General features: G+C 42.3%; 1 protein-coding gene across 1 annotated transcript in view; it reads left to right on the top strand.

The window, feature by feature from the left end:
- Positions 1-26,385, top strand: part of col27a1b (collagen, type XXVII, alpha 1b) — a 112,020-nt gene that overhangs the window by 17,030 nt on the left and 68,605 nt on the right. Inside the window, exons 4-7 of the mRNA XM_049578153.1 lie at positions 2,646-2,699; positions 11,219-11,272; positions 16,235-16,288; positions 16,392-16,445. Coding sequence (XP_049434110.1) covers positions 2,646-2,699; positions 11,219-11,272; positions 16,235-16,288; positions 16,392-16,445 — 216 coding nt within the window. The remainder of the gene's footprint in view (positions 1-2,645; positions 2,700-11,218; positions 11,273-16,234; positions 16,289-16,391; positions 16,446-26,385) is intronic.

The raw sequence follows: 26,385 nt of genomic DNA on the forward strand, positions 1-26,385 counted from the left end.
GTCTACTGCAGCAGTTCTGGTAAATAACATAAGTGCTGATGAATTTGTCAACAGGTCTTAGCTCTGAAGAGGGGAGGATAAAAATTGATGGTTAGATAATCAAGTAAGGTCCTCAGTCTAATGGAGAGATTTGTCCAAAAAAAAAAAACCTTTTGGGGTTTTGCTAGGCTGTCAACACAAGATCAGCAGCAGAACTGCACAGATTTACAGGCCTGATGCACTGGATTGTTGTCTTGGCTGACAGTGAACCAATTAACCAGATCTCGAATCAGCCAATGGTGGTTTCTGTGAAAATGTCATGAAGCTGAGTGTTTGAGTTAAAGGGACATTCACCACAAAATCAATAATAGATTTCTTCTTACCTTTCTTGACCATAGATGCAGGGTTCTGGAGATATCAGCCATAGAGATGTCTGCCTTCTCTCGAATATGATAAAACTAGATTACGCTCGGCTTGTGGTGCTCAAAGCGTTAAAATAATACATACAATAACTCAACAGCAAAGTCTCTTTCCAGAGATCATGACCCACTTACTCAAGATAATCCACAGACCATGTTGTGAGCAGTTTTATGTAGGAACTATTCGAATTTTACTGAACTACCCCTGAAGAAGGAAGTGTGCATCTACTCATGGATGAGAGGCTCATGCTAGTGACAGCGCAAGATGGAAATATTAATGATGTCGTCCTTAGCTGAGCTGTTAATCTAGCTTGATCAGTGTTGCTAGGTGAGCTAGCAGTAGATGGTTGCTTCCTTCTGTGTGGATGTACATCAGTAGATAATTCCAGTGCTGCAAACAATGAGGTATACATGTTTTTAATATGGCTAAAATAGATCACTAGTATTAGTTTGGTACTCTGTATCGGCACATACACTGAGGCTATGGGTTGCAGTTGGTTTAGTGAGTGGAAAATTTGGATTGTTTTAGGCTTGGGTAGTATCAAGGTATTACAGTGTACCAGGGTATTTAGAAATCCCAAAGGTGTGGGTTTCAATACCGTCAAAAATACAACTGCTTCTCTTTCTGTTAAAGTGATACAGAGATGCTGTATTGAGGCAATGTAGTGTACAGCTAACACCACTAGAGGTCACTCTCTACTGGTAGAACAGGAAGCTGAGCTGAGAAAGGTGGTCGGTGGTGGGGATAACGTTACAGGACTAGCAATAAAAGAAAAATTCTTCTGCAGCTATTTGGGAGTATTGACACATATAACTTTAACTTGAAATGACCTCTTCCAACTATAAAACAGTTTATTAGTTATATGATTTTAGTCAACACATCGTCTCTGTTCAGCCCATTGATATGTAGGTATCCACCATCAACAAGTGTTATCAAGTCCTCCAGCAAGTAATGGGTGCCTATTTCATATCTTTAGATTATTCTATGAGCCATAATTATTTAGACCCAGCAAGACTTACCTAAGTATGCCAGATGCATATTGGAAACACAGCATTGTAGTCAAGACAATGACAAACATGCTACAATGACTTCTATCACTGCCAGCTCAGCATTTATGTTTGTTTGTCTGCTTTTTATACCAGAACCATCATATACCATCTACCCTGGTGAAGGGCTGGAAGGTTTGAAGATGTGAAAAAATAGACACCGCCCAGGCATAGATTGTTGCATCCTTTGCCTCTGGAGAAAGCGATGGTCTGAACCTCGCAGAAGGGCTACCCTGAAAATTGTACATCCATATTTTACACCAGAGATCAGATAATATTGATCTTTAATCTTGTTTGTAATCGTTACTTGTGACAAAATAACCTGAAGTTATGACTCAAACGCACAGTTTCAAATCATGAATAGTTATTGTTTGTAAATTCTATAAAGATGTGAGCTCTGGCACTGCCTTTCCGCCCATCCCAGCAGGGGCTGAAGCTCAAACAGCTTGTCACGTGTGGACAGCCTGATGGTTGCAGTCTAAAGAATCTAAAGGTTGCTGAAAGCCTTTTGGCTTTCCAGAGTGTATGCTGGCTGAAGGAGTATAATTATAGCTGTTGGTCCTGTCCAAGTCAGACAAAAGTGTTCTATACATCTGACATTATTACAGTAGCTCAATTTCAGCTAGAGTGCCTCGAGCTGTTTTTAGGCCCATTTCCTTTCTCCTCTTTCCTTAACCTTCTGAAGCCATGGGAAAATAAATAACAATCCCAACATCTCAAGCAAACTCAGGTAGTTCGGATTGACCCCTCATTAGATTTGACCTTTCAGAGCTTTGCTAATCCATGTATGAAATTGTTTTAAAGCTAGCTGATGCCCATAATTAATGTGATTGGCTGTGGCTGGAACCAGTGCCGACCTGCCTGCCACTGCAATGAGTCACACTTACAGCCTGTGCACTGTAGTGGATTTGGGCTCAAATTATATTGGCTGCAAACGGGACGGGGCTGCTCTCGCCTCTAACAAGACATTCAAGTGCCTGCCAGCATCTCACTCACTGAGTGCTTTGGAGATCTCAGCTAATGTAATGCAGAATCAGGCAAAAAAAGCACAAGATGTATTTACTGATTCAATATCTGACTTCAGGTGACTTTTATTGTCTCTTTTGCCATTTAAGACTGTTTGAGACTCTAGAAATAACATGACAAAAGGAAGTGTCTCTTAGAAACCCTGTTGTTGACATATTTTATCTTTTCTTTTAGGGCCCTGAAGGACTTCCAGGTTTGCCAGGAAAGCCAGGGAAGAGAGGTCCAAGGGTGAGTTTCTCCCAACCAGCGACAAGTTTCCCCATTCACCCACAGTTCCTCTTTCTTTCCATTACCACTTTTCACTCCCTGTCCAAAATCTTCCACATGTCGTCCACTTTATCTTAATGATGCCATAATCACGTCTGATCTGCATTGTAGCGAGATTACATTGTTAGCAGCGCACTGATATGGAAGACCTTTGAGCAGTTTGATCAAGCACTCAGTGACATCTTTGGATTACGGAGCATTATTCAGCCAGACGTTAGTTTGCTTTGGCTCTGGGTTTGATCAAGCTGTGCTTCTCTGCTGCCAAAGGTCCATTTGTAAAGCTGGAGAGCAAACAACCATACGCTACAAATCTGTGAGTTGCCAATGTAAAATTAATTGAACACACATGGTAGGTATTAGATGGACATGAAAAATAAGGTAACGTTTGTGAGTGTACATATTTACAGAACAAGTACTTTCTATCCCGTACACAAGCAGTACCAGTACTTGAATTAGGCATAGCTCCTATGTTAACATTGGTGAATGCTTCTAGTGTATTAGAGTCCTCTGGTGCCATATCTTTCATTTCGGGGCTCAATGTCAGCCTGTGAGCTCCTGATACAGCCAAACAGAGTGAGAGCAGATGTTGTTTCAGGCTCATGTTTTCAGAAGAAATATAAGAAGAGATGAGATGATTTGTCCCAAGGGAGAGTTTGTTATTTTAATTTCTGTCTAAGACCTTTAACTGATGGCTGTGTGTGTAGCTGCTGCCCTTTGAACTGCCCTGATATGAAAATGAGTGAAGCAGAAGTTGAACTTGGCGTCATAGTGAGTCCTAAGCTGAAATAAATATGCAAGAACTTGAAAAAACATTGAGAGATACCAGTTTTGCTTGCTCTTTTTGCAGAGCTCCTGCTGAACACCTCCTGCAGAGTACTTATGCTTCTGAGGAGTGTGCATACAAGCTACCTGCCGCAGCCCATGAGACTGTGCCCTGCGGTCAGGCCTCAGAGGGGTGGGCTGTGGGAACCCAATCTCTTTAAACAAGGAAGAAAGAGGGCTTTGTCCCCATCTTATTAAAGGCATTTAAGACCCTGTCTGGAGCTCAGCAGCTCTATGCAGTAGCACACCAACCTCTATAGAGTTCATTCATCATCAAGCTCTTGAGACCAAACTGCAGGCCACACCGACTCAGAGCAAAAAGAAAAAAAAAAAAAAAAGACGGGTGCAGTTCAGGTTTTTACTGATTGTTTTCCTGAACCATCAGAATTTTCCTGGATAGTTCACGTGATTAGCAAGAAATACCTCACAGCTACACACATGATCTACAGAAAGCTCTAAAGTGGACTCTGGTCTGGCCATTGCTTGTACAAACAGTAGGAATAAAAGCAACATTCACTATAGCAGAGGGTTTTATATTCTAAACATACCAAACATCTATATGCACAAAGATGATGAACAGTAACTCCCCTGTTCAAACTGCTGTTGTCGTGCTTTGTTTCATGCTTGTTTCCCTGATAGTTGTCTTTAAAAAATTGCTTTAAAGGTTCAGTCTTTATATCTACCGTACATACAGAGTTGATCCACTTCTACTGAGTTCACCATGTTGCTTATACAATAGCCCAGAACAGACAATTCTAGATAGGGCCGTTCACGTTTTTGCTTCGTCCACCAAGCATGGCACATGGGAGAAATTTAAGTTCTGCAACCTCACTGCTAGAGGCCATTTAATCTTACACACTACTCCAATGTGAGGTATTCCTTTACTAGCGATCACTGATACAAGCGACCAAAATGAGTTTCATCAGAACTGTGGCTGGGCTCAGTCTTAGAGATAGGGTAAGGAACTCAGACATCTGGAGGGAGCTCGGAGTAGAGCCGCTGCTCCTTTGGGTTGAAAGGGGTCAGTTGAGGTGGTTCGGGCATCTGATCAAGATGCCCCCTGGGCGCCTCCCCTTAGAGGTGTTTCGGGCACGTCCGACTGGTAGGAGGCCCCGGCGTAGACCCAGGACACGCTGGAGGGATTACATATCTCATCTGACCTGCCCCCCCCCCCCAGGAGGAGCTGGAAAGCATTGCTGGGGAGAGGGATATCTGGGGTGCTTTGCTTGGCCTGCTGCCCCCGCAAGCAGATGAAAATGGATGGGTTTTCCTTTGAGTTAAGTCCAGCTGCAGTATAACAGAACAATGTTGTACAACTTGTGTCCATTTTTCAAGGAAGACACATTGGCCCTCATTTATGAAACGAATGTATGACACGCACGATAATTTCCACATTTCCACAGCAAAGCTCGACATTTATCAGTGTGGATGTGAGAGAAGGCTACGATCAAACTCACGTCGGCGTGTATTTGTGGTGCAGCGTTGTAAATCTGGCTGAGGTGGAGAATTGTTTTTAGACCGTACTCTGACTGACATCTACGTATTTGCAGCCACACATTAATCAACCTAAAAATGTATAGTCGCCATATGGACGTGCGCCCTCTGTCACAGCTGGCAGGTGCCCGGCTCTGTGGGACTGACTCCAGGTTGACCGAGGCTGAACACCACTGGTTGCCGGCTCTATCTGGAACCTTTCTATATTTTTAAACACTGATTGTTTTCAGCCATCACATTTATTAACACTGGATTATTCCTATGCTTTGATGGGCACGATAAGAACTTTTCATGAATCACATGCGAACCCTATTGGGAGATGATTTCTACGCTTGGATCTGTGCTGGTTTGTGAGAGAGATTGATCTATGAGGGCCGTTGAAACTTAGAGTAAATAAACTTTTGTTTGAAAGATATTTACTGGAAAGAAGGCTAAAAGTAACTATTAATTCTTATTAGTACTGCTAATTGTTGATAGATGTATTTAAGAAAAATTTGCAATGCATGTGATACAGTGTTTGTGAAGTTATAAAGCATAAATTTACAGCATGGTTTGTCCCAATCTGTGTCCCTTTTTCAGGGAAATTATGTAGAAACTTCATAGAGACTTATCATGAGTCATGTTTCAGTTAAAACGAAATTCACTGGAAGGACTGCTGAAGATTGTACAAGGAGATGGAGCAGAATCCTGTTGTAGTTGGAAAGAAATTTACTGGAAAGAAGATTTGAATCCTTGGTGATGCAGCTGCAAATGGTTGATGGTTGGACTCGCACTGAAAAGCACCAAATCCCAATTATAAAGCTTAAACTTTTTAAAATGAGATTTTAAATGGAAATTTGTAAAGAGATGAATTGCATTTTAGTTGAAAAGAAAGGACAGTATAACAAGTTGGCTGCCTTTATTTTGAGTTTAAAGCAGTGACACAGCACCATTAGGGCTTCACCCTCCTGACAGTAAGGTGTCATCTCTGACTGAGCAGACAGTCTCACCGTTGCTACCAGCAAGCAGCATCCTTTACACGTGACAGCGTCCACGTTCCTCGACACAGCCATAAGCCCAGCAGAGCGCTGGAGTTCACCCGGGCCTCAAGGAGAGGCTTGAGAGCGGATCAAAGGGGGCTTTGTGCAGAGAAACTGACCTGCCAGTGTGCAGTCAGTATGGGACACCGGGCTTCTGTGAAATTGAAAACATTTGCATAATTGCTTAAAGAATGGTTGACACTATTATAAAAAGAAATAAGGAGTCTGTGGAGACTCCAGCAATGGAAGCTCTGTTTCTGCCAGAGGTTGATTGGCGCAGAAAACTCTGCTGATTTATGTATCTTGTAAAATTTAGATTCTTCTGAAATGAATTACATGTGTAGGCACAAATTAGCAGTCTCTCAGAGGCTTGATTAAGTTCTTCTCTGTCATTATCGGCCACACTGACGGTTTCCACTATATTTTGTGCTGAAGCTAATACGAAGCACATTTAGAGAGTTGAAGTTGCAGGAGCTTCACAGGAGATGCCAGCAGACAGTTTGTACATGATTGCTGAGTTGCTCATTGACAGTAAAACTGTGAGCATATGTATCTCCATGGCTTCGTACACCTTTAATCTAAACAGTTTACTATGCATTACCTATATGTTACAGGGGTGGTTTGGATCTTTTAAAGTGGGGTTGTATGAGGTACTCATCCATAGTCAGTGGATTACATATAGTAGATGTTTGTTGCATGACCATTGAAGCAAAGCGATGTAGCCTTCTGCTGATTGTGGCAGCAGCAAAACGTATTTTAGCCACAAAAATTAATGAGTTTAAATGTACACTATAAAATAAATGTACATTATAAAATATTTCAATGCTTTACCTTGCTATCAGATATGGATTTCCAACAGCTGCAGTTCCCTACACCTCTTGTCAAAGCCACCAGATTCCATTGACAAAAATTTTGCTTGCTGAACACGAGGGACACTGGACTATTGCTGCCTTAGTTGTTGGCGTTATTGTGTGACTTTGGTGAATCCAACCTGATCTCAAAAACAGATTCTGCATATGAACACAGGATCTGTGGCTGATGGGGACAAAATGTTGGTATTGGAAGTGTTTTGGTTTCTGTTTGTGGTCCATTTGTGGTCCAATTATTGTCGACAAATCATTAGTCCTTTTTAGATATGAGTTGTGCAAATTTGCAGGAAAGCCCAATCAGTCTTCTTTCAGCATTGGCAGTATAAAAACAAAATCGGGAAATGCAGCAAAATGCCACCTACCTACTTTTGTTCATACAGAATGTGCCTTTTTTGGGGCAATGGGGGGCGTGAGCAAGTAACAAAATGTGTACAGTGTGACGTAAACAGTCACGTGGGAAGGAAGCCGTGGCTAGTAAGGCAGCGATTCTCTCGTAAATCGGCCCGTTCTTCACCGTCCCCGTCATCTGACACTTAATGGCCTCTTCATTTGCGAGGGCAAGGAGGCTGCGCAATTCTTTGTCTCCCCAGTTGCTCATCTTTACAGTGTCTGTCAGGTTTGTGTTTCCCTCTTGCTACTAGCTGCTTGCTAATTCCTGCTATCAGCTGTTTCCTGTTTATCCACCGCCAGTGGCTCGCACATACGGCGTCATCAACAGCTCCTTCCACAAGTCTTCAACAGCCCCTCCCATTGCGGAAAGCTGCCTCGGTCTGTTTAAACTAAAAGGGTTCTGCCAATATGACTACCCTACGAGGCGGAAAATTAGGCACCTTGGATCATCTCGCCATTCTGCCTCTGTGTGTCTAAACACTCGCAGCTGGCCGGCAAAACAGCCCAACATTCGCGGAAAATCTGGCAGTGTAAAAGGGGCTATTCAGTAAATAGTCCATGTGGAGAGGGGGGCATGTTGCAATGTCGCACCACATTGCCTTACATCTATTGCACGTCTGTCCGTCCTGGAAGAGGGATCCCTCTTCAGTTGCTCTTCCTGAGGTTTCTACCATTTTTTCCCATTAAAGGATTTTTTTTTTGGGGGGGGGGGTTTCCTTCTCTGCTGCGAGGGTCCAAAGGACAGAGGGATGTCGTATGCTGTAAATCCCTGTGAGTCAAATTGTTATTTGTGATATTGGGCTTTATAAATAAAATTGATTGATCGATAGTCTGATGATGATGTAGCTTTATATTATTTATTTATTTTTTATTCTCTGAATTCACATGCAGACATCTATTTATCAAGATTAGCAACAATGACAGGGGCACGAAAGAGGAAGTCTTGTCCCAAATATCCGCTTGCTACACCAAATCAGCCCTATTATTGGCCCTCGTCTCCAGAGGATTTATTGTTGTCAGACAATAGCTGGTAGGTTCTGAGACTGAATTTGAACTAACCCTCTTAAAACACCAAAATCATACAATAAGGCGAACTAGCTGATTGAGGCAACGGTAGATATGGTTGCAGTGATAAACCAGTTTCAAGGTTTGCCGTGGTTGATGGTTAACATACCGTGTACATTTGCTTATCTGCGGTATTGAAAAAAACCCATCCAACTGGATGGAGACTCTCATCTACGTGCAATTGCCTGTCAGACTTTTTAAACATACTTCTATTCAAAAGAAGAAGAAAGTGTTTGTTCACCAAAAATAAGCTTTCCGTTTTCATTTCTTTGAGGGTCATTGTTACTGATGATAATAGTAAAAACAATATTTGTGTAATTTTCTGAGATGGTTATCGTACCATTAAAACTACTCTAGCAGTAGACCAGAAGCTTCTGTGTTTAGTGATGTTATTTATGGAGACATAGCAGCTTCAGTTCCCTGTCCGAAATCATTGTCAGACAGTAAGGTAAGGCTGTGAAAATATTCTAAATTTAGTATACACTTAAACAGATCTTTATTATTTTAGCTGGGGCTTTTTTAAGACATTTTGCCGCTGCTTCCATCCACAGCAATACATTGCTTAGCTTCTGTGGCGGTACTCCTGCCTGCTTCTTCAAACTGAGGGCGTGTTGACTGACATCTACTGTACACACACACTGACTATGGATAAGTACCTCGTATAACCCCGAATTAAAAGATTCAAACTATCCATTTAATGCGTCGTAACACAGTAGTCACTCAACCAATATGCAGTTGATGAAAATATTTACATTTGCTGCTGTCGGTATGTGGTGCATCTACCTACCACACGTCACCTCTGGTGCAAAGCAGATGATGCATTTTACATTTCCAGCTGCAGAAACAGTCGTTTGTTTTAGATAGGTGCATAAAATAGAACACACCATCTTAAAAACATGACTGCGATTCATCAACAGAAAACCTAGGAAAGGGCAGATGCGCTTTGTATTGAAATGTTTTGTCAGTTTAATACTGAAAATGAATGGTGGATTAAAGAAAACACTGGTTAGTTTCAACTCCAGTTGCACTTCTGGCCACACAAGAGAGTTTCTGATCTTAGGGAAGCAATTAGCACTTGGTTAGCACCGAGCATCTTGCCAAAGTCAGAGTTAGGATCCTTTTAATATACATTATATTGAATAATCATCAGGCTAAAGACATAATGTTTCCTTCCGTGCAGTCCAGCGAAGGTGTTAGTGGTCTGTTCGGGGTTAATAGCCTATAAAAACAGTAGCACTCCACGTGTCACTCCTGTAAAAGTCATCGGCCCACATCGTAAAGCTGGTCACAGCTCTGGTATACAGGTGCCCTTCATCTACAGGCCTCAGGTGTGAGTGTGTGTACGTGTGTGTGTGCTGATCTAGGTTAACATTTGCGCTCATGTGTTTGTGTTTATTTGCAGGTGGTCTCTAAATGGTTTCCTGAGCTTTTTTTTTTTTTTTTTTAGTAATTAAGCAAAGAGGATTTTCATTCCTGTTTTCACCCACACAAAGATAGGCGGACAAAGTGACTCACTCTTCCCATTATGCTTGTCTCCATCGGGATTAGCACCCGCCCACCTTGTCATCAGCGCCGTGCCTCCTCACCTTATGTACTGCGAGAATGCAATTTGTAATATTCTGTCCCGACCTCCCTTTTTCTCTACGTCTCCTCCTCCCTTTGCTTCCTATCTGGAGATAATGACTTCCATACGTTTTAATATCGAGCGAGTGAAAAGGGGAATGCTCTGAATAGAGGAGGAGGAGGAGGAAATCTGTAGATGAGCTTCTGTTAAGTGTCTCCATATGTCCAGCACCGAGCGCCTGCGAGGGGAGAGGTCTGGCCAGTTTTAGGGGAGGGGAGCTGCCCGGGCTGTTCGACTTCTCTCCACAGCCTGATAATTTAGCGCAGATAAATAACAGAGACGGGCTGAATCACCCGACCGTACACTTACACCTCTTGGCCTCCTCCATCTGTTTGACTCAGAGTAATCCTACCCCTCACTTTCACCTCCAGCTTGGGGGAAAAGGTCCCCCTTCACAACCCATGGAAAGTCTGAACAACTCAAAGAATGGGCTGAAGATACAGTAGCTTCCTGTTTGGGCCATCTGAACATGTTTCAGTGCTTTCAGTTTTGCTGGGGAAGATTTTCCATGCTCAGCATTTCGACCCCGCTCCACTCAAGTGCGCAGTTGAACTGAAGGCTCCTCACTTGGATGCCTCAGGAAGTTGTGGCTTTATTTTTCCAAACAATCTCTCTCTACAGCTCGCTTGAATTTATCGTCCCTTCAACCAGAAAAAAATAGATTTTGTCTTCTCATTCTCTGCTCCTGTACGTCCACCCACCTGGCCCGACTTGCAGGAGATAGTCCGTTTTGATAAAGCGTTTGGCACAGATAGCTCAATGAATTACATCTAAGCACGGTATATATCACAGATACCTATAGTTTGTGGCACAAAGCCATCAAGGAATATGGTGTGATGGATGAGTGGCCTTCACTTTGTGGGACCCCAGAAACCAGTGGAAAAGTGTAGGGATGAGGAAAATCACATCCATATGTCATAACTTGGACAGGCAGGCAGACAGGCAAGGCAGGCAGGGAGACACAGTACGTCTCACAGAGCACCTATACACAAACACTGAGGGACTTCGGGGCACAGCTGACCTGTCCTGTAACACAGACAGGCGGTGAAAAGGGAACAATATGCGCATACATCTGTGAAGACCTCACTCATGGCACTAGCTCACCCCCTTTTGCTGCTGAAATGGAGGCCTGTTCAATGACCCCAATAATCACCTTCACTCAGTGTCTTCCTCAGTCATGTGTGTCTCTGTTTTCAGGGTCCTCCTGGCCCACATGGAAACCCTGGTCGTCCCGGACCTCCTGGAGTGAAGGTATGGCTTTAACAAACCAACAGTTTCATGTCAAATGCCAACTATCTGTATTTAGGAAGAGAAAATAAAGCTCATCTTGTAATAATCATAGGAATACAAGGATCCAGACTGTAATCATTTTTAAAATTTTGCCATCAACAATGACTAATGGCCCTGAAATGATACATAGTCATCGTTTAGGGCCATGAGTCAACTACTATATATTTTCAGCAGGGCAACACAATGGTTTGAGTTGAAGGTGTGAGAAAGAATAGTATCAGTAACATTGTTAACACTGTGCTACATTACAGAGAAATACAAAACCGTACTAATGACCCTTCATTAATATAGGCCTATATTTTATCTACAAGTGCACGTCACACACTGAGCGAGCCGCCTGTTAATGATGCTGTGGGCTAATGGGCATGTAGCTATTTTCATGTTTCAGATGATACGTCATGTTTGTAGTCGACCAATGAAGATGAGTTTACATATCACCTTGGGTTCGTCCTTCACCTTCTCAAAATGATCCCACACTTTGGATTTTCTGCCCGACATGTTATTAACTAGCCTGTGGAATAACTGCACGTACCAGCCCTGGAAATTAGAGGCTGTACACATGCCGTGTGTAGAGCTGATCTTCTTCCAGGCACTGTTTACAAGTGTGTAGGCCTATCGTCTGTGGGACAGATGTAAAGCTCTGGGTAGCCCTGCACTAACATGATCAACTTTTCCGTATTTATCAGACTGAATATTTACAGAAGAAGGGAAAGATATCTGTTGGCTTTGATTGGTTTGTAAGATGACTCCTGTCTGGCTGCTGAGCATGGCCACTTCCTGTGTTTGTCCTTTCAAATGAAATTCCCATGTGGTCCTCAAAAACGGTTTTGATTTATTTTGACAAGGCGCAAATCCTAATAGAGTTTCACTCCCCCCCCCCCGCAACCATGTGACCAATGAAATCTTGCTGACTAATGGCCTTTCTGGTCGACTAACCTTTGGTTGACTATTAGGGGGCAGCACTATTCTAAACAGAACTGGACAAATGGGGAGAAATTAACATCATCAGCAACCAAGCTTAAATGTTCCCCTGATGTTAGTATGCTGCAGTGCACTTCCAGCTGGGGAATGACTAGAATAGCTGCACTTCCTACTGTAAAAAAAATCACTAAACACTAAAAGCTAAACACAACTGGACGTGCTCCAGCAGGAATATGGACCAAAACTGGGGAGAAATTTACAACATTTGCAATTACGTTAACATGTTTCCCTAATGTTAGCATGTAGCTTCATGTAGCGGTGTAGGCTGTTTAATGTACACACTCGACTTGACATCATTTTGTAGCCAAAGTTGAAAAAATGTTGGACACAGTATTCCATGATGAGAGCCACAAGCCCAAACATGCTGGTAGTAAAATTAAGTTGTTCTAAATACTACAAGTGTCACTGGAGTTTCGATTCCTTTGATTTATCTCCCTTCTTCATGCACCGTAGAAGTAGGTTGCCCCAGAAACCCTATCCCTGCTTAACCCTATGGGCCTGAACGACGCATAGTGCGTCCAAATTCACACCTGTTCTTCTCTGTGGATTTTCTCTGCAACCGTGCGTCATAGCGAGAAGCCACGCATATCACATGAAACAGCGGAATCATAGCTTTCCGACAAGACCAAGCACTTGTCGGTAGTCCAATGTTTTCACAGCGAAAAAAAAATGTTACACTAAAATTATGTACAACAGAGCTTTCATACAGCTTTGCACACACATTACTCTTGGATGGATTATCCACATTTGTAGTCCGGCTTTCAAGATGCAAATATCTCCATATTGTCCAGTTGACACTCCATCAAACTTTGTACGACAAGACCAGTCAATTCACCTTTGCGCACCGAGACAACTGTAGCCTAATTATGCATGCTGACAGGGCCGTAGTCACCATATACATTGAGGGGGACACAGATTCCAGAGAGTCTCCCCTCTTTATATATGGCAGAATATGTCTTCTTCCAACTTGCTATGGTGAGATACATGTCAAAATGTAGTAAATTAATAAAAATTTAGTAACACAGATTTGTTTTTTTCAGTGATATAAAAATTAATATAAAATACAGGCACATAGAACTATATGGAATGATGGCAAATCTGGTTAGCCCAGATTGTCCTGAAAAGAACAAGATATAGCATGTGTATGTAGCCTTTATAATGACTGTGATATGAGCTTAAAAGTAAAGGCACTAAAACTACCCCAAAAACGTCTAGGGCCCATACGGTTAAACAGAGGGCTCAACATGGTCTGAAGCCTAAGGTCATCGCTCAGAGGAATTACTTTTACATACATTTACCTCATTATTCTGAAACTTTGGCCACATTAAAAATGAACTTCTGACTCTTTAACATTACATATATGAGAGAAAATAAGGAAAAAGCATAATGGGCTCACTTTAAGCCAATTCCAAATCCACCGTCCTGGTGAAGTAAATCATTCACAAAGTATGTGTTAATCCATTTGAAAATAGTCCCCATCAGATTACACAATTTAAAAAAACTACTGCTTCCAGCTGTTTTGGTGACTCTGTATTTGTGACCTGTCTTAAATGCCTCATGACTTCAGTAGGAACAAATGGACTCAGGGCTGAATGCCACAGGGAAAGTAGGAAAATTTGAAGTATTGACACACGGACTAACTCACTGTTTGTTTTGGTCTTTTCATGGGATTTGTTGAGCAAGAAAAATACAGGATAACAGCAGCCTTTTCTGAGGACATTAAGAGGTTTGTTTACTTCAAGACCACAGCTGGGAAAAGGTCTTTATTTTCACTTCGGATGAGCTGACAATAAAAAAAATGCTTTCTTATATTTAGAATAAACCTTAAAATTACATATAATCATGATTTCCGTAACCTAATATGGTCAGGAAATTGACTGAGTGGGCCTTTAAGTTAATTACTATCCATTAAGTGGTCAATGTTTCTCTCAAATTATATTGTTTTCCGTGTCAGCACACAGCTGGATCCTTGAAGGGGATCTAGGGCTACACATTGGTTGTCCTCTTGGGGATGCAAGGATGATAATGTAAATAAAACACAATAAAATTTTATGGTACATACAGCCTTAATGCTCTTTTATGATCCATATCTAACTGATGTAACAAGGGCATTTAAGCAACAATGTGAATATGAAGAGCAAGTATTTCTTGTGGTTACTTGTGGTCATCCAGTGTTTGTTTGTAATTTCACTCAGTTTGCATGTCTGAGGTCAGACCCTCTTGGCTTCACAGTGCAACTCTTCCAGCCTCTCAAAAAGCCATTTGTTTCCCCTCAGGAGAGAACAGCAGTTTTAAGTCTTCCGCACTCACTAATTTGCAAGTACTTGACATCCGTCTGTGTTTTGCGCTGATCTGAATTGTCAACAGAGAGGTTTAGCTCCATAATATGTCAGTCTGATATCACAAAGGGAGTCTGTATATTAAACTGCGCCGGAATAAAAACAGAAAACAGCTCGTATGTCAAGCCTGCACCCAATTCGTTCCAATGCATTGAATTTCAGCATTTTCCACACTGTCTTTAAACATTAAAAACAACATAATTGATACCATGCTTTGGCCTCCTTAACCAGGGGAAAACCATAACTCCTATACTGTACATATGTGTTACTGGAGCCTAACCAAACCTGGCCCAGCTCAGTTTGACCTATTTGCACACAAACCTCACACAGCAGACAGCCTGGCCTGCCACATTTCGTTTCTTTTAAAATATTAATAAGCTGAAAACACAGCGTTTGAGCTGAATTTTGTTTGAATATGTCACTTTATCTGGACGTGATAATGATGAATTGAGAGGCACTGATGATAATTAAACGCTGCTGCAAGACGTCTAGCAGCAGACTTAAAAATGAAATGAATAAAAATCTGTGGACAACCAGTGGAAGGTGCAAGTGCTTATTAGCGTCTTAAGCTTTCAGAAGAAATTACCTCATTTAGCTCCTCTTTGAGTTTAAACTCTTCAGATGATGGAGCTGAGGTGAAAAACCCTCAGACAGTGAAAAGACACAGTGTTCAGAGTACGTATGTGGCTCTTGGCTGGAGTCGCACTCCTGGCTCTGTTCAGAAATCAGTCTGCAGAAAAATTCCCACAAAGACTCCTCGATGCCAAGTTGTAGCTGTCACGTACATGTAGGTTCAAATGGGCCGATATACGGTAGATGAGAACTCCTGTTGTAGTTTTCACTAGAAACCCAGTGAAATAAAAACATACTCCTTTGAAGCAGTTCGTCTTTCCACTTTGACTGAACTCTTGTCTTTTGCACTAAGAGGTCTGGATTAAAAATGGGCCCATTACTCCTTAAAATAGATGTCTCAGCTTCAGGATTAGACAAAGTGACTTTCAACATGGAATTTCTCTCCATGCCTGAACTTTAATTTGCTCAATCAAAATTGCAATCAGGCGATAACAGCTGTTGTTTGATTACAGTCCAACCACCTCAGTGCTGCAAGATTTCCCTCTATATACTTGTTTCTTTAAATGATAAGCACTAACACAGGAAGTTATCTATTTCTCCACAGGCCTCTTGCATTATAATTGCGTAGATATCTGGGCCGCACTTTCACCAGTGAGATTGGACGTTGCATGCTGACCCAGAAAGCACTGACAGGATTCCCACTGCCCGAAAAGGCAGAAGAATGTACACGATCACTCCCCATCACTTCTCGCTGGCTTGGTGTAAACCGAGTCGCTGGAGGGCATAAATGGACTGCACGTTTGTGTAAATACAACTGCTACACTCACCAATAAGTAGGATGAACTCATTACTCTTTGATAGGGTAAATGCACACAGCCAACTCCTCTGCGCCTTGCGAGCTGGAATGCTGTGGCAGTTCAGAAAGTATGCAGTGAACGTTGGTGCAGAGGAGGCTACATCTCGTACCCTTGGGAGGAAAAGTGTGTCTGAAAGCATGAAAAAGAAAGTTCTGTTTGTTTTTATGTTCTAGGGACAAAAAGGAGATTATGGACTGTCACCTGGTCAAGCCCCAAAAGGACCAAAAGTACGCATATGATCATCTTTCCTTTCATAGAACTGCTTGATTATTAGCAGACACTCATGCAAATTGTGTTGCTGTGTTGAATGTGACCTGATTTGTCTTGTAGGGAGAGCCTGGTGTTATGGGCCCCCCTGGACTGCATGGACAAGCTGGACGAAAGGTATCTGATTCGTCTCACACGCTCAAGCTGTGCGTTTGTTTGTGTAAATCTGAAAGAAAGAAGCTGATATCCGTTAGATATCACTGATCCTGTTCCTAATGTGTCAAAGTTCATTATACATGTGTGTTTGCATTCTCAGAATGTCTTGCGACATGAATCAGACTCTCTGAATGAATAAGCGACTGAATGAGTGGAGTTCTGTATATCGAGGATCACTAAATCAAACCCTCTCAACCCTGACACACCCTGAACTGCCTTTGAGGGGGAAATCTGTGAAATTGCAGTGTTTAGAGACTCCAGCCAAACATGAATGTTTGAGCTCTTGTTTGGAAAGCAGCCTAACATAATGCAGGCGTCAAGGAGCACACCTGTGTTCTGGCTCCCCTGTGGGTCAGAATACTAAAGATCTGGATATCTGGGCTGTTACATCATCCGTATCAAAGGCCTCCGAAATGATGAAGGGAATTGAGGAGTGCTTACTCAGTGTAACTTAAGTTTTACAACCCTCTTCCAAACTCATGTTATGTCATTCGCTCTCTGGAGAACAGTTTCTGCTCAAAAGTAGGACAAGTTATGATTGCGGTTTAGTTCTGTGATCTGGTTCTGCTTTGGATTGTTGGTCTACATTATTTAACTTCTTTACATGAGCCGGGTTATCCTGACAGAGAGTGATGGTTAGCAGCAGAGCGTTTTCTCCATGGCCTTGTACATTTTATCCTTGGCCTTTTCCCAAGGCCTGCTATCCCCCCCACAGTAATTACACATCTCAAGTGGGCCAGAGCCTGCTGGGTTCCCTACTATGCAGAGTGTGCAGATAATATAGTACTCTGTGACTGACTTTGTTTTTCCATATTCTTTGTTTTGAGACAATATTTTTGTATTAGATTTTTTTTTCCACATAAGAATATTTTCATTTTGGTGACTTCAAAGCTGTTTTTTTTCCCAGTCGTATTTTATTGGAAGGAACATTAGTGGTATGTAATCATACAATTGCAATGCAAATGGAAATGATGGTCCCTCCATATTGTGGCATTTTTCCCCACAGCCCCCTCCCACCCAACCCGAACCCACTGATGATGCCAAAAAGGTGAAAAGGTTCAAGTTGAAGGTTAAAAAGACTAATTGCATAACAGTGTTGTGTTTTTTTTTTTTAAAAGATTATTTTTTGGCTTTTTTGCCTTTATTGTGTAAGACAGAGTGAAGGGGAGAGAGAGAGAGAGAGAGAGAGAGAGAGAGAGAGCGGGGGGTGACATGCAGAAATGGTCGTAAGCCAGAGACGAACCTGCGACCGCTGCTGCGAGGCATCACCACTGTACGTGGGGCGCCAGCACTATCCACTACTCTACCAACACCCCATAACAGTGTTTTTTAATCAGTATATTACAGACATCACTTATTGACATTATAACATTGTCAAACAGGCTCAATATTTCCTAAGACTGGCAGGCACTGGTTTTGCACTTCTTGGGGACTATTTTCTGCTGCGGATTAATACACAGTTGATGTTATAGTGAGTGTTTACAGCAGTAGGATGGCGGAGGGATTGACTGAAAATGTACTACAATGCCCATGTTCACCCTGATGAAAGAACATGTTGCCCCATGTTGCTCATTGATGATATCCATTCATAGATAGCTTTATGATACTTTGCGTGAACTACAACCGCAATGTTTGGTTATTCCTTTCCCTGGATCGATGTCTTTTCTCACTTTTTGGGAAATAAATGATGGGGAAACATGACTAGTCCAACCTTAAACAGGGTAATGTGATCACACCTCTGCCTTCGACAACCCTGCCTTTAACCATTGTTAAAGGATCTTTACTGTGCTATTGAGAAATGTTGATTATCTTATCAGGTCAATGTTCAAAACATAACTAGCAGCCAGTTTTTGGGTATCAGATCTTCAGGAGGATGGGGGGTTAAATGAGAGACAAGGACATCAGTTGATGCACCAAAAATAAGTTAACAATTAGCCACTTTGCTAGCATGCAGGTCGTGCATTAGCCATTTGCGAGACGGCTAAGCTGTTACTTACAGTTTTCAGGTGATTTGCCAAGCTTGTTTCAAATTTGTGACATAGCAGTTTCCTTTGGCAAATTTGGCACTTGACTCTTGGGGGTCATATTCACAACTTTTGAAACTATTCCAGACACTTGATGTTTTTGACATCTTGCATCTGTAAGCCTGTTACTGTACATGTGGTCAAACTGTCCCAGTTTCAGTAGTGCTGGACTGCTAGTGACTGACATTAGATGAGAGTGAGCTGGATTCACAAAAATATCTCTAGGTTTGAATGTTTTTGTCTGAGAATAACTAAAAATAATTAAGTTGATGCATAGGGCGGCACGGTGGTGTGGTGGTTAGCACTCTCGCCTCACAGCAAGAGGGTTGCCGGTTCAATCCCGGGCGTGGGAGCCCTTCTGTGCGTGTCAGCGTGGGTTCTCTCCGGGCGCTCCGGCTTCCTCCCACAGTCCAAAGACATGCAGGTTAATTGATAACTCTAAATTGCCGTAGGTGTGAATGTGAGTGTGAATGGTTGTCTGTCTCTATGTGTCAGCCCTGCGATAGTCTGGCGACCTGTCCAGGGTGTACCCTGCCTCTCGCCCGATGTCAGCTGGGATAGGCTCCAGCCCCCCCACGACCCTCAAGAGGATGAAGCGGTTAGAAGATGAATGAATGAATGAAAGTTGATGCATAATGAATAATGTTGGATAACTGACTCTTAACTTATGGGGCATTTGGGATTTTGGGGTAATTCTTATACATTCATATACAAAAAACCCCCACAAAAAAACAGAACATCGAATACTGATTTTGATGTCAATTAGAGGGTTCTCATGCAAAAATCATTTAAAGCTTTGGAACATGGAATTTTGTTGTTCGTAATGAAATTAATTGTTACAGTAATCTTGTGGCAATAACCTGCCACATCATGTAATTGTAGAAATGAAAAAAGCCGCTAAGAGGCTGAGTAGGCTCGTAACTGTGGCTTGTTAAATAAAGTCCATGCTGAAGTCCAAAGATGCGTTTTATCGTGAGTTATCAAACAAACAACTGAAATACCTAAAGCAAAATGAGATGAAATGAACAATTTTGTAGTGTGATTACAATAAACAGAAAATAGTAGAGACAAAAACTCACCCTTTTGTCTAAAAGCGGCCAGTGAATGAACAGGTAAAATAATGTGAAACCACACCCCTGTGCCAATTACAACGACATAGTCTGGCCCTAACAGTAACATAATGGCAAATTTATTTTCTGTAAGTTAGCGGTTGACATAACGTAGCTCTGATATGCGTCAACATAGGGCTGCGTGATATATCGTTTTAGCATCAACACTGCGATGCGCGATAGTTGCATCAAAGGATGTGCAATGTCAAGTAAGGCAGATCAACTCAAACAACTTATTTGATTCTTTAGACTAATGGAAAACTTGCACAATTCTCATTATCCATGACTCATACCAGCCAAGGTTTCTGCTTTTAGACATTATGTGTATATGTGACGTAGTGAGGCTGCGTTTTGTATGGGAGGTGAGACTCTCCTGCATGTGTGTGTATAAAAGTAGCATAACCAGGCTGGCAAGTGCAGCAGATACTGTCAAGTAGGTGCTTTTCCGAAGTGAAAACTTTATTATGGGTCCTTGAAAAATCATGAAAAGGTTTGAAATGTTGTCCATGAACATGTGTGGGGACTCTGCCATTGTCACAGCAGCTTCTGGTCAGCCCTAACTGGAGGAGATATGTTTCACACTGTGTTAGGAGTTTGTCTCCTGTAATGAACAGCACAAGTCTAGCAGCATATTTGTTAGCTGCCTGTAGCGATGGCTGATTCCAATAAACAGCAGGCTTCACAGAATCTTCACCAACAACTCTGCCATCTTTGCTATCAATTACCCCCCAACACTGGAGAGGACGATGATGTGTGCGGCTCATTGCCATGCCAGCAATTTCACAAACTCAGCATTACCCCAGATTCATCTTGTTAAGAGAGGATAAACTTTGGAAACTGAACTCAGACCATTATGGGACACTGAAACTCTGCACTAAAACCCAAATGTTTGAAATTCATTAAGGCTTATCAGCTTTGCAAGCAGGGGGACCCACCCTGCTTACTTATTGGCAGGGAAATCTCCAAGATTTAGATTAGGAATTGAATTAATGTGGTTTTCGAATAAATTTTAATTTCATTTCAGGTCGCAGACTGTTTTCATTTTGGATAAAACGAATGAAGAAGAGAAGCTTTTCAAAGGGAATCACTGCAAAGTTACCTGACAGTCGGAGAGTGCAGCAACATCTGTTTAGAAAAACAAAAGCTTGCGGAAAAAAATCCTCAGACGGTGCTTTTTTTAAATAAACGGCAGTTTATCATCACACTACTCCTTTTGCGGCCTGCTGTCAGAATTATACTCTGGAGAAGATAGAAACAAACGCTGCGCATCAGTACAGTAAAGGGTCAAAGCAAAGTCAGGATTCGAATGCTAATTAGAAAACGGCCGGTGCGCAATATGAGAAAACCTCTGTAAGCAAGTTTCCCTCTTACTAAGACGCATACACACATACACACACCCGTCCTCATTTGGGATACAATAGTATGAGTGTAATAATGCCTTGGCGGGAGCTCCAACAATCTGTTATGCAATCGGACAGCGCTGACTGTGAAAAACCATCTGGTGCACTCAAGGATCCTCCATTCAGTGTAGTAACGGGGAGGACTCCAGCTCGAAAAAAGGAAGACCTCTTCTCGCCATGTGAGTCATGGAACGTGGAGTCATGGGAAAAAGCTGATATTCCTCTCGCTGATTTATGGTAATTGAGGATCTTTGCTGGGCGTGGACCGGCATCCTGGCTGAGGTTAAGTGGCTGTAACAGATCCCCCTCTTCCTGCTCTGATTATCACTTCAGGTCAGATCGTGGTCCCTCTGATCGAGGCCGTGTTAACCTTCAAGACACTTGGATCCCCCAAAAGTAACTGCTGACAGCCATACAAAGTATTAAAATGCATTTTGTATCCAGCTAATAAAAGTAAGGCAATCAGCTTGGCTCTTCAGAGAGCCACCAGACACCTCATTGCTTGCAGCTGTTCTTAACTCACTTAGACTTTTTTTGATCATACTCCGGCACTGGGAGCCAAAACTCCTTACAGCGCACTTTTGTATTCAAATTACACCAAAATTCCATCATCGGACACAGATGAAGCCCGGGGTTGGTTCTGTTGCCTGCTCTTGTCCAAGCAGCCAGTAAAACCATGACCTGCCGCTGCGTTATGGACCCTTTTTTCACTCAGTTTTGTGCTCAGTGTTTGGCCCGCTGCCAGAGAAAGCCTTTCTCACTGTGGGAAATGTGTAGAGATGTAATGGGGAGGTTGCCTGGGAGTCAGTCAGCAGTCTGCACTGTAAAGTGACTGGTGTTTGTATATGTGTGTATGTGTGTGTGTCAGACCAGTGGAGTGTTACCAGCCCTGGACCAGCGTGCCTTTTACACAGCCAGCTCTGATCATGGCATACTGGAATAACGCTCAGCTTTTTACTAGCTGTGTGCAGCCCTGAAGATTTTTCCTTCCTGCTCCTCAGCTTTGTATAATAACAATCTCATACTGTACCTTTATTTGCCGTGTCTGATTTGTCCAAGAAAAGGGGTGTGAGGAATACCAGGTGGGAATAAGGTTTTTGTGTTATAATAAAAATAAAAGTCTGTGGAAAGAACATCGTATTTTTTGTCTGCCAAGGAAAGTCTGTTCCTTATTCTGCTTATTCTGTAAGTGGGGGAGATACTGCTGCCGCCGCCGCTGCTGCTGCTGCTGCACTTTGCCTGCTGGCTGCAGGGTTGATCTGGTGTGAGTTACACTAATTAAAACTGTTTGCTCTTCATACAGAGGGAGAACTAATGGAGAATGTGATCCTCTGCCATCTTTGTGTCACACAATGGATTTACAGAACTGTGAAAGCTGTCCAATTTTTTTTTTTTTTTTTGAGTCCATATACACGATACACATGCAGATACACATTCACACACACACACACACACACACACACACACACACACACACACACACACACTTCCTTTCTCTCGCTTTTACTGTACTCAGCTGTATCAGCCCCGCTGGAAGGCTCAGACGCATTCTTTTGTCTTTTCGTGGCTGCGGTGCGTTGGCTCCAGACTCATCCACTCCAAAAAACTCCTGTCAGATAGCTCCAACTTGAAGCACTTTGCTGTCTGTCAGTAGATAAATAGACAAATAGTCATCAATAAGGGGTTTGACAGAACTGAGGAATAAAAGCGTTTGATAGAATTACTGTGGCTGATGGGCCGGCATCTGGCTTCACTCTGTGTCCAAAAGCTGCAGGAGATGTGACAGAAATTTTTAATCTTAAAAAAACAGTTGCATTTCAAAGTGTGTTTATTTCTTTCTGTCTTTGTCAGGACTTTTTTTTAATTGGACTCAGGAACAAGCTTTGACCATTTGTTAAAGATTAACCCACGAGTGTTTTTCATCTGTGTTAAATACTTCTGTGAATGCACAAGTTCAGCTTCCTGCTGATTTAAGGATTCCCACATTGTGACATCACGGGCCTCAGGTCTCAGCTGATTGGCTCGTGGCTGTGAGTTGATATGAAACGTTCCAATTGCATGTTATTAATGTACTTTTCTAACATAAGATGACACACCGCACCGATATTAGCCCTTTGATCATGGGACGTCGGCCTGCCAGCGTGATTTTACTCAACAGCTTCAGGCATGTCAGGCTCACTCTGACTCAGCCCCTCAACCCTGCCTGACCCACCAGTGGGTCCATCATTATGAACTCCTGATGTGCAGCCAAATGATTTTCAAGCCTCATTTTAAATTCTAATCAAAAGTCCAAAGTTTCCAAAGACAGCAAACATGTCAGGATCCATTACTGCCAAATATGTGATAAATCCTGTGTCTTCAACAGGGGGTCCCAGATCCCTCAGGGGTCCAGAGTTACTGCAGGAGGGATGAGGAATTATTGTTGGATCATGTTTTGAATGTTTTTTTCTTGAAATAAATGTCTGGAAACTTGAATCCAACATATTTTGCCTTTTGCAACAGCTTGTCTTTGTGCGAGTGGATTTTCCTCCCTCACCCTCCTGACAAGCATATACAGGTCAAGAGTCCAGCCTGAGGCTCATATGGCTTTCCGCCGACAGCCTCCATCCGCCCAGTTTAATAGGCAGTGCAGCTTTGTACTACATATGCAGTAGGGGGTCCCTGCTCCGTCTCTCCGTCCTGAAAAATGTTAAAGACCCCTGTGTTAAATGACAAGACAAATGCATCATGTAACAGTTTATAGTAAAGGCCGACGGGGGTTTATCAGTTTATAGGTTTGGCCAGTTGATTGGTGCTGATAGGACATTTTTCAAACTATTGTTATTGGTGGAACTTGCCCTGAGAGTGGCCAATGGCTGAGCAGTCTCCTCCAATCACGTATACGTAGTGTACATCGCCAGCCGGAGCTGAAGGAGGGGGTTGTGTTTGAATGAGCAAAAAGGAGCTGTACACACTGATCAGAGAACGCAGCTCCCCTCTGCTGTGTGACTGTGTCTAAGTGTAGGCCTGCTCTTCATTTTAACTTGTATTTACATGAAGTTTTTGCCTGGTCCACAACAGCTGAGTCAGTGATTGAGGGAAGGCTGCCACTTCCTGTTTGAAATTAAAAGCCCTCAATTCATGTAAAAGCTCTCTAGTATTTTATACACAGTCCAGCTGTACACCATGTTTTGACTTATTCTTATTTTTATGTTTTATGAATCATTGAGAAAATAATTTAATATTTAAGAAACACAAAAGTGGCCCTGTATTCAGTTATTGGCTTTCCCCCATTTTCCCCAAATTTTCCTTGAGGGTTTTCCACCACAAAGAGTTCTCTGGGTTAAGGTTGGGGAAAAAAGTCATGGTTTGGGTTCAAATTAATAGATTTCTGTCAGAGATGGCTTTCTTGGAGAAAGCCCAGAAGTACAGCTTCTCCCATGTGCTTATTATAACTGCCTCTAGATATCCATTATTGGTCGACCTCTTGTTTAAAGAGCACCAGCCCATGTTTAAAGGAGTATTTCAACATTCAGGGAAATAATTGCCATCTTGCTGAGAGTTGGATCAGTACCACTGTCATGTTCATTCATTCATTCATTCATTTTCCATCACTGCCTATCCTGTTAGGGGTTGCCTATCCCAGCTGACATTGGGCGAGAGGGTCGCCAGACTATCACAGGGCTGACACATAGAGACAGACAACCATTCACACTCACATTCACACCTACGGACAATTTAGAGTCACCGGTTAACCTGCATGTCTTTGGACTGTGGGAGGAAGCCGGAGTACCCAGAGAAAACCCACACTGACACGGGGAGAACATGCAAACTTTGTTTTTTGTACGAACTAAACAAACTGATGAAAATAGGTGCTTGTAGGTGGTAAGGGTGGGAATCTCCAGGCACCTCACGCTTCCATTTGATTACGGTTCAGAGGGTAATTATTCAGTAATAAGAATCAAAATGTTTGATTTCATCACCTGATTTATTTTTCTCTTTCTTTCAAAATGGAGCATACTTTATTTTTGGTAATCCATAATTAAATAAACAGATTATTTTAGTTGCATACGATGTGGCTCTTGTCCAGGTCCCTCTCCACTTCAACCCACATCCATACCCTCACTTTTGAACCAGGGGGTGCCAGCCGGATTGGATCCATGATCTGCGGATGCTCATCCATTGTGGGATATACATATATATGGGATATACACACACCTGTCCAGTGTTTGCATAGCCTACTGTAATATTTCCCCCGAAACAGTATGCATATCACAAAATAATAAATAAATAGTTAACTGCATTGATGAATGAATGAATGAATGAATGAATCATCATCTCGTCTGTGCTGTGGACTGTCCAGGTGCTACGCTTACTTCGCAGTTGAGTTCCGTCTTCCTTTTTTTGTTCTGTTAACATTATGTTACGAACAAAAATCAATATTGACATTTGTGAATCGATGCTGAATCGTCCATCTCCACATTGTGATGCATCTTAGAATTCCCCCGCCCCACCCTTAGTAAGTGGATGGATAAAGCCAGGCTAGCTGTTTCCCTCTGTTTCCGGTCTTTAAGCTAAGCTAAGCTAACCGTCTCTTGGCTTTAGGTTTATATGTACAGACAGGTAGTGGTATCAAGCTTCTCATCTGACTTTCACCAAAAAAGCAGACAAACATATTTTCAAAATATCAAAAACAAACCAAAAGTTATTTAGTGATGTATTAGTGATTTCAGCATACTGGCAAGTATGGAATCAACAGAATATGAGCACTTGAAGAGGCCAGTCACAGTATTGACATTATCCCAATCCTGATATTCTCCTTCCCCATCACTGTCAGCCAGGCTTGCATAAACTCAGTGAAGTAGCCTTTAAAATTGAGCCCTGCTTTACATCAATACTACCAAATGTCTCACAGGACTTGTGCAGACTGAGATTTTAATCCTCATGTATACAGTCTGGCTGCAAGGCTTGAGAGAGCTCGGTATGGGGACTTGTTTGTTTACACTGATAGATTTTTTTTTTTTTCTACATCGGCCTCTGGACGTGTCTGGTTTACTTGTTCGGCTACCAACAGGCCAACACAGCTGGTGGCTAATGACTTCACACTTGAGGGGATAGACGTGTTCTTCCCTCAGAGACGACTACACACGACTCTATCTACTCTACTGAAGGCCGTGATTGTGTAAAGATTAATATGTTTTGCAAGCAGCTGGCACGCTCATTTTAGACCACAGGGCATGAAGGTGACCATTAATTACCCTGTTGGGTTTCACTTGTTCCTGTCTAATTGGTTTACTGGTTTAATTAATGCAAGATGGTTCTGAATTGTTTTGTCACAGAGCATTGGTGGCAGGGGTTAGATAAACTCATAGCCAAGCAGCTGTGCTGC

Source organism: Epinephelus fuscoguttatus, linkage group LG6 (genome assembly GCF_011397635.1).
Source record: "Epinephelus fuscoguttatus linkage group LG6, E.fuscoguttatus.final_Chr_v1".
In the NCBI taxonomy this organism is placed as follows: Eukaryota; Metazoa; Chordata; class Actinopteri; order Perciformes; family Serranidae; genus Epinephelus; species Epinephelus fuscoguttatus.